Here is an 8,716-nt window from a genome sequence, read left to right as displayed (position 1 = left end):
TGTTTAAAAAAGGGGGCAGACAAAAGGCAGGTAATTATAGGCCGGTTAGTTTAACATCTGTAGTGGGGAAAATGCTTGAAGCTATCATTAAGGAAGAAATAGCGGGACATCTAGATAGGAATAGTGCAATCAAGCAGACGCAACATGGATTCATGAAGGGGAAATCATGTTTAACTAATTTACTGGAATTCTTTGAAGATATAATGAGCATGGTGGATAGAGGTGTACCGATGGATGTGGTGTATTTAGATTTCCAAAAGGCATTCGATAAGGTGCCACACAAAAGGTTACTGCAGGAGATAAAGGTACGCGGAGTCAGAGGAAATGTATTAGCATGGATAGAGAATTGGCTAGCGAACAGAAAGCAGAGAGTCGGGATAAATGGGTCCTTTTCGGGTTGGAAATCGGTGGTTAGTGGTGTGCCACAGGGATCGGTGCTGGGACCACAACTGTTCACAATATACATAGATGACCTGGAAGAGGGGACAGAGTGTAGTGTAACAAAACTTGCAGATGACACAAAGATTAGTGGGAAAGCGGGTTGTGTAGAGAGGCTGCAAAGAGATTTAGATAGGTTAAGCAAATGGGCTAAGGTTTGGCAGATGGAATACAATGTCAGAAAATGTGAGGTCATCCATCTTGGGGAAAAAAAGTGAAAGGGAATATTATTGGAATGGGGAGAAATTACAACATGCTGCGGTGCAGAGGGACCTGGGGGTCCTTGTGCATGAATCCCAAAAAGTTAGTTTGCAGGTGCAGCAGGTAATCAGGAAGGTGAATGGAATGTTGGCCTTCAATGCGAGAGGGATGGAGTACAAAAGCAGGGAGGTCCTGCTGCAACTGTACAGGGTATTGGTGAGGCCGCACCTGGAGTACTGCGTGCAGTTTTGGTCACCTTACTTAAGGAAGGATTTACTAGCCTTGGAGGGGGTACAGAGACGATTCACTAGTCTGATTCCGGAGATGAGGGGGTTACCTTATGATGATAGATTGAGTAGACTGGGTCTTTACTCGTTGGAGTTCAGAAGGATGAGGGGTTATCTTATAGAAACATTTAAAATAATGAAAGGGTTAGACAAGATAGAGGCAGAGAGGTTGTTTCCACTGGTCAGGGAGACTAGCACTAGAGGGCACAGCCTCAAAATACCGGGGAGCCAAGTTAAAACCGAGTTGAGAATGAATTTCTTCTCCAAGAGGGTTGTGAATCTGTGGAATTCTCTGCTCAAGGAAGCAGTTGAGGCTAGCTCATTGAATGTATTCAAATCACAGATAGATAGATTTTTAACCAATAAGGGAATTAAGGGTTATGGGGAGCAGGCGGGTAAGTGGAGCTGAGTCCACGGCCAGATCAGTCATGATCTTTTTGAATGGCGGAGCAGGCTCGAGGGGCTAGATGGCCAACTCCTGTTCCTAATTCTTATGTTCTTATGTAACGCTGGGACGGATATTTGGGGGCTCTTCTGACCAACACTTGGTAAAGTCCTGGAGGGAAAATCCCTGAAATCATTTCAGAGGCAATTAGATACAACAATAGGGAAATATAAGGATGTGTGTGGCTGGACGAGTTAAAAGGGGCTCAATGGCCTTTCTCATCTATAAGTATCTTATAATTTTGTGAGCCTAACCCAATGAGGCAGATTTTAGTTCCTCAGGTTGGATGATGCTGTTGCGATGCCGGAGCCCCGCCTCGATAGTGAAACCTGACGCCACGTTTTGCCAAGGTAAGGGCACGGCAGTTCCAAGTCCACAGGTAAGTGTGAATGGAGTAAACTCCTTATATTTTAAGCAGTAATATATATTTTTACAGATAACTTTAGTTCGCCCTACGTCTTTCTGTGAACGCTGATGTAGTTCGGCTGTAAACGGGGCAAAAGTAGACCTACAGGATGAGCGCACGGCAATGGAGCGGGAGACGGCGGTAATCACCTTGAGGTAATGCAAGATGTTCATTAAAAACTAGTCCGAATCGGAGCGTGATCAGTTTGCGCAAAGGGGATTATCAGCATTGGCTTTTACTCTCGCATGTGGCATGTCAATATATTCTTTGGATTACAGCTGTTTTTAGTGTTGAACAACTTATCAGTGGAGGCAAAAAAATGAGTCTGATGACTCCTTCTCACTTTCACAAAACAACCCAGCCGTAAATATACACCTTGCAGGCACTGGATTATTTATACCACGTTAAAAGAATTCAGGCACAGGCATCTTCCACCCTTTAAAATGAAGTTCGGGACGTGGCCAGCATTGGTCTCACGGGCCACCTTCGAACTTGTGTGAAAGCAAGTCATCCTTGACTCCGGGGGACTGCCTGAGAAGAAGACAACGTGCACCACTGTCCTGTTCTGCATCAAGCAACCACACTTGGCATTTTCAGTGTAGCAATGGAAGAATAAAACAGCGGCTGCAAAAATACCCCCTCGAAAGTTTCTAAACAGTTATCATAATCATACAACTATAACTCTGAGCTCCAGTAGCCAATTCACTGCTAATCCTTCAGTGATCAATGTATCTGAGTGATTAATCTTGCAGCGTGTGATTACCCAAGAACCGGTAGAGCTGGCCACGGCATTGACATCGGTGCTGCTTTTAAACAATTCAAAACTGCTTTCTAAAACTGTATATATAAGTATGTTAGTATAGATATGTTTTTGTATGCACAATATTTAAATAATAATAGAGTGATTCCAAGGCTGTAATCCTGGGATCCAGGGGATAGCTATTTAATCTTCAATTTGCAGTTTGTAACACTATTTGAATTGACTGTAGCCTTTTAATCATTGCCAGACAATATTATTCCCTAAAGTTTTTTAATTCTGCTGTGGAATATCAGCATATGAATGCTTAAAATATTTGTGCAAAATTTCTTGATCTTCTAATGGAGAAATAAACCTATTTAAAACAGCCTATGTAATTCAATAAACAGTCAGTGATGTTGTTTCAAAATTCTAGTAACAATTCCTGCAAGAACAAACTATTTAAATCCTTTAATAGAAGTTTTTAAAAAATTGTCAAATAATTTTAAAGTCTCATACAAAAGCAAAATACTGCGATGCTGGAAATCTGTAATAAAAACAGGAAATGCTGGAAATACTCAGCAGGTCAGGCAACATCTGTGGAGAGAGAAACCGAGTTAACGTTTCAGGTCTGTGACAAAAGCTCATCGGCCTGAAACGTTAACTCTGTTTCTCACTCCACTGATACTGCCTGACCTGCTGAATATTTCCAGCATTTCTAATTTTAATGTCTCCTTGGTAGATGCCAAGACACCTTATTCCTGTTCCTCTTATTCCTGTTCCTTAGTGGAAAGGTGCCACTGTGTTCACTGCAGATGTGATGCATTCGAGTATAGTAAGTCACACCTCATTAATCCAACTCTATTCTCCGTCCATGACTGATAACGTCGTCCCTATGGTGACAGTGATGCCACACACACAGGAGAAACCAATATCTCCTCACTGCTCAGGCCCACTGCTGTAATCTATGCCTAGTATTCAAACTTGCTGCATTCTGTTTCGTGGAACCAGGCTGTCATACTGTGAGACAATTCCAGGAACTAGGAATCACAATAAAATGATTAACTGCTCACTCTCTAATTACTACCATTTTCTTACTACTTCTGCCCTTCTGCTACTTCTTGACAGACGAGGGAAATTAAAAATGCCAGAGAGAAAAAAAGTCCCAAAATTCAGAGCACGTGTAGCGTTTTAAGGTTGGACTTGCTTTATTTTTTTTGCTCATGAGACAGAAATCTAAATCATCTTATAATTATATTAAAAACAAGGTATTGAACAGGAACATCACCTTGTTTGTAAAAACAACAGTATTCCCAGAATTTCTGATGGGGTTATTCATCTCATTCAAAAAAAAATACTTTTGGGTAGTTAATACATCAGAAATTTTATTGATGATATAATCTAAAAGTTGCTAGGGTTAAAAATGCCTGGAGGCAGGAATGGGTCTTCTGGCATAAAGTGGGCAAGGGTGATTTGAAATTTTGGGTGCCAATTAAATTGGGTAACCCTCTTGGCTCTGATTCTGAAGGTTATAAGTTCAGGTCCCACTCCAGGGACTTGAACACAAAAATCTAGGCTGACACTCCAGCTGTCAGAGGTGCTGTCTTTTGGACGAGACATTTAACCGAGGTCCCGTCTGCTCTCTCAGGTGGATGTAAAAGATTCCATGGCACTATTTCAAAAAGCAGGGGTGTTATCCCTGGCGTCCTGGCCAATATTTATCCCTCAATCAACATCGCCAAAACAGATGATCTGGTCATTATCACATTGCTATTTGAGGGAGCTTGCTGTGTGCAAATTGGCTGCCGCATTTCCTACATTACAACAGTGACTGCACTCCAAAAATACTTAATTAGCTGTAAAGCGCTTTGAGATGTCCGGTGGTCGTAAAAGGTGCTATATAAATGCAAGTCAGTCTTTCTATCTTATTGGAAATCATGAATATAGTGTTCTGTCAAAGTTCCTTACTATGGCATAGAATGCACGAGAGCCCTCGTTAAACCTTTGAAAACTGTACAAGTTGGCTGGTGTGTGAAATTCCAGAGATTATGATGTGCACCATCTGCGTGCTCAGCCTGCTCATTGAAACGAGGCCTTAAATGCCAGTAGCATTCTGGCCTGGATGAAGAGGATTTCTTTAATTAAGCTGGACTGTTCCAAACTATTGAATTCTAATTGAATTGAAAGGTATGGGGATTGGATTCACTGCTTCTCTTAGATTCGACAGAAGAGAATGAAGAAGAAAGGATTGCCATGGAAATCAGATTGCATCAAAGGCACCCTGCCACCAGATGCCATTACTCATCATTATTCAAGTAGATGACTTTACAGGCTCAGAAATAGCTATGTGGAAATGTCACAGTAGAGCTGCTTTCATTGGTTCTGGTTCATCAGAGAAACCATCTGTTGCAGAACACACCTCTCCCACAGAGCTGGCAGCAGCCAGTCAGTCATCACTGCTCTCAACTCTTTTGCCTTTGGCTCCTTCCAGAGCACCACAGAGTTTGCAGAGTTCTGTCAAACATCTCACTGATGAATTGTTCAGCAGGGCCAACTTGGTCATTACTTTTCCGGTGATGAGATTGGGCAGCCTTGTCAGGCTGACAAGGCTGCCCAATCTCATCAAATCGTGGATACTCCAAAGGGCAGGAGGTCATTGATGGTGCCCACGTTGCCGTCTGAGCTCTTAGAAACAATTTATTTGTGCACATGTACCAAAAGTGGCTCCAGTCCATCAATGTACAGTGGCTCATTGATGACCAACATACAATCCATCAGATCAGTTCCAATTTCCCAGGTAGCAGTCAAGATGCTTCCATTTTAAGACAGTCATCAATGCCATCTTTATGTGAAGGAGAAGGCAGTCTGCAAGACTGGCTTTGTGCGGTCCTAATCAACCTGCTTCAGACATTAAAGAAAGAAAGAATTGCATTTATATAGTGTCTTTCACGACCACCGGATGTCCTAAAGTGCTTTACAGCCAATGAAATACTTTTTGAAGTGTAGTCACAGTTGTAATGTAGGATACGGTTAATGATAAGAACATAAGAAATAGGAGCAGGAGTAGGCCATTTGGCCCCTCGAGCCTGCTCCGTTATTTAATAAGATCTTGGCTGATCTGATCATGGACTCAGCTCCATTTCCCTGCCCGCTCCCCATAACCCTTTATTCCCTAATCGTTCAAAAATCTGTGTCTCTCCACCTTAAATATATTCAATGACCCAGCTTCCACAGCTCTCTGGAGTAGCGAATTCCATAGATTTATAACCCTCTGAGAGAAGAAATATCTCCTCATCTCAGTTTTAAATGGGCAGCTTGTTATTCTAAGACTAAGTGCCTAGTTTTAGTTTTCCCTGTGAGTGGAAATATCCTTTCTGCATTCACCTTGTCGAGCCCCCTCTTTGTTAAAATATCTTATATGTTTTGATAAGATCACCTCTCATTCTTCTGAACTCCAATGAGTATAGGCCCAACCTACTCAACCTATCTTCATAAGTCAACCCCCTTATCTCCGGAATCAACCTAGTGAACCTTCTCTGAACAGCCTCCAATGCAAGTATATCCTTCCTTAAATATGGAGACCAAAACTGTATGCAGTACTCCAGGTGTGGTCTTACCAATACCCTATACAGTGGTAGCAGGGCTTCTCTGCTTTTATACTCCATCCACCTTGCAATAAAGGCCAACATTCTATTTGCCTTCCTGATTACTTGCTGTACCTGCATACTAACTTTTTGTGTTTCATGCACAAGGACCACTATGATCTCCTAATGCCAGCCTTGGACACAAGCTTAGCACAGATACACTGAGATCATATAGTTACCAAGATCATAGAGAATAATCTTCCTCATCTGGGGGAAATTTCCAACTTCACTTTGCCACAATCCCTCTATGCACTTGTAGCTGAACATGTGCAGCATGATATCAAATGCCAGATTAGTGTGCCCTTCACCAGTTTGGGTTTGTTCCTCCTGTTGAGAGCTAATTTGGCAAACAAAAAAGTACTTATGAGATGTATGTTTGAAGAGCACACATACAGTGACACGCAAGTGGCAAACCTGACAAAGATTATGTGTGTGAGCCAATGAACAAGCATTTTGCTGATAGACTGTGAAGTTACTTTTAACAACTGAGTGTGACAACAGTGAGACTGGCAAGTTGTGACTTGAAGAAATGCCATATAGTTATGAGGCTATCTGAGTGCTTTTACATCATATTTACAGCACAAAAATGGCCTATTTGGCCCAATAGGTCCATGCTTTGCATGCAACAATAGTGCAGCTTTAATAGGGTGACATGAAACAGGTTATCACATGTGCACTTGACCTAGCTATTTGTTATAGAACATTTTTGGGTCACCTTACCTTCACAGCATGCGCAGGGGCTGGTTGCAAAAAATATTTAGCCCCCCCACCTCTGCCAACCTTGGAACGCTGGATGCCTGAGATGTCCCTTGTATCCAGCATTCAAACAAGGAAAATTATGGGAAATATCAGAGGACATAGTTCCTTCATTTGCATTTAATTTTAGTACACCTGCCCAAATAGAGCAGGCATACCCTTTGCTGCTGAGCCAAGAGCAGGAAATCATGGCAACAGGAGGAATGGATGTGGGAGAGCTCATCACAGACAATTTTCTTCCCACACCTGCCCTTGGTCGACTGAATCATTAGCATGGATGGTAAATTTAAGCTGCTGTGCTAAACCAACTAAAGGTGAAACTAAAAACTGAAAATGCTGGAAATACTCAGCAGGTCAGGCAGCATCAGTGGATAGAGAAACTGAGTTTAACGTTTCAGGTCGATGACCTTTGATCAGAACTGGAAAAGGTTAGAGATGTAATAGGTTCTAAGCAAGTGTAGGGGCAGGGAAAGGGGGCGGGGGGAGGTGGTGGGGGGAAGGGTGTGGGGGGGGGCGGTGTGAGGGGAGGAAAGAACAAAAGGGAAGTTCTGTGAGAGGGTGAGTCTGACTACATCAAGGGATCTTCCTGATCCCATCACTCCACTTTGAAACTGAGTTATAGTGATGTGAAACTTGTAGTATAATTATAACGCAAATAAACATCTGATATTTAAAGACATAGGGCTAGACTTTCCACTTCACATCACCCATCTATGGCCCATCTATGGCCCAAAATGGACCTCTATCGCCCATTTTGAGCAAAAAGTGGAAACTAGGTCCAATATACCGCCGGAAAAATAGGCCGCCAAGTTTCCACTTTGATCACTGAGATGATCGTCCAAATGATCGCCCACACAAGGCCCATCCCAAGTTTCAACACTTAGCATGCACTTTGCTGGGCCGATGCAAGGCCCAAAAGAGTGCTCAAAAATAGTTGCTTTTTCAGGGCCTGAGAGAGGGAAATGGGCAGTACGGACACCATTTTTAGCCTCTGAGGAAGGGTGGAGAATTGTTCTGAGTTATTTAGAAAGTAAAATTGAAGCCAATTGTACTCAGAAATTTGGGACAGGGAATATAAATAGGTCTTATCACATTATCTATGCTAAATAGATTTCATGATATATTGGAATTATTTAATAAACAGTTTTAACACACTGAAGTTATGTTATGATATTCCGTGGTGAAACAGAATAAACAAACAAATCTGCATGAAGAACTGTATGTTGTAAAATTTATGTAAATAAGAGAGAAGGTACAAAAGTTGTAGAAAGTTTTTTTTATTAAAAAATATATATATTTTTAAGAACTAATGAACAACACCCTCCCTCCAAACCCCACCCCCCGCACCAACCCACCCTTCCCTCAAAATCCCCAAAACATTAGAAGAAGAATAAATTGAACATTTTAAAGAACAATTGGCCATTTAAGTAATGATAACAAGTGACCATTTCAGTCAAGGCAACAAGTGACCATTTCAGTCATGATAACAAGTGACCATTTCAGTCATGCTAACAAGTGACCATTTAAGTAATGATAACAAGTGACCATTTCAGTCAAGACAACAAGTGACCATTTCAGAAAAAATGGAAAGTGAACAGTTAAGTAATGATAAAAAGTGAACAAGTGAACATTTAACTATTGAATACAATGGCCAATTTAGTAACAACAACAATAACAAGAATATAATAAATTGATAACAGCAAGTGAACATTTTAAAACAAGTGAACTATAGAGAAGGACTCCCCCCTCCCTACCTGCGGCCACGTTTCCCTCCAGATCCTGTCCCACCCCGTGTTCGCACCC

At 41.8% G+C, this 8,716-nt stretch overlaps 1 protein-coding gene across 1 annotated transcript in view; it reads left to right on the top strand.

The window, feature by feature from the left end:
* The first annotated feature begins 1,657 nt into the window (after positions 1-1,657).
* The window catches only part of frrs1b (ferric-chelate reductase 1b), a 69,379-nt gene continuing 62,320 nt past the window's right edge, over positions 1,658-8,716 (top strand). The window contains exons 1-2 of the mRNA XM_070886666.1: positions 1,658-1,739; positions 1,848-1,932. Of these exons, the coding sequence (XP_070742767.1) occupies positions 1,658-1,739; positions 1,848-1,932 (167 nt within the window). The remainder of the gene's footprint in view (positions 1,740-1,847; positions 1,933-8,716) is intronic.

The sequence above is a fragment of the Pristiophorus japonicus genome, chromosome 8 (genome assembly GCF_044704955.1).
Source record: "Pristiophorus japonicus isolate sPriJap1 chromosome 8, sPriJap1.hap1, whole genome shotgun sequence".
Classification (NCBI taxonomy): Eukaryota; Metazoa; Chordata; class Chondrichthyes; family Pristiophoridae; genus Pristiophorus; species Pristiophorus japonicus.
This window is presented reverse-complemented; position numbering and strand designations above follow the sequence as displayed.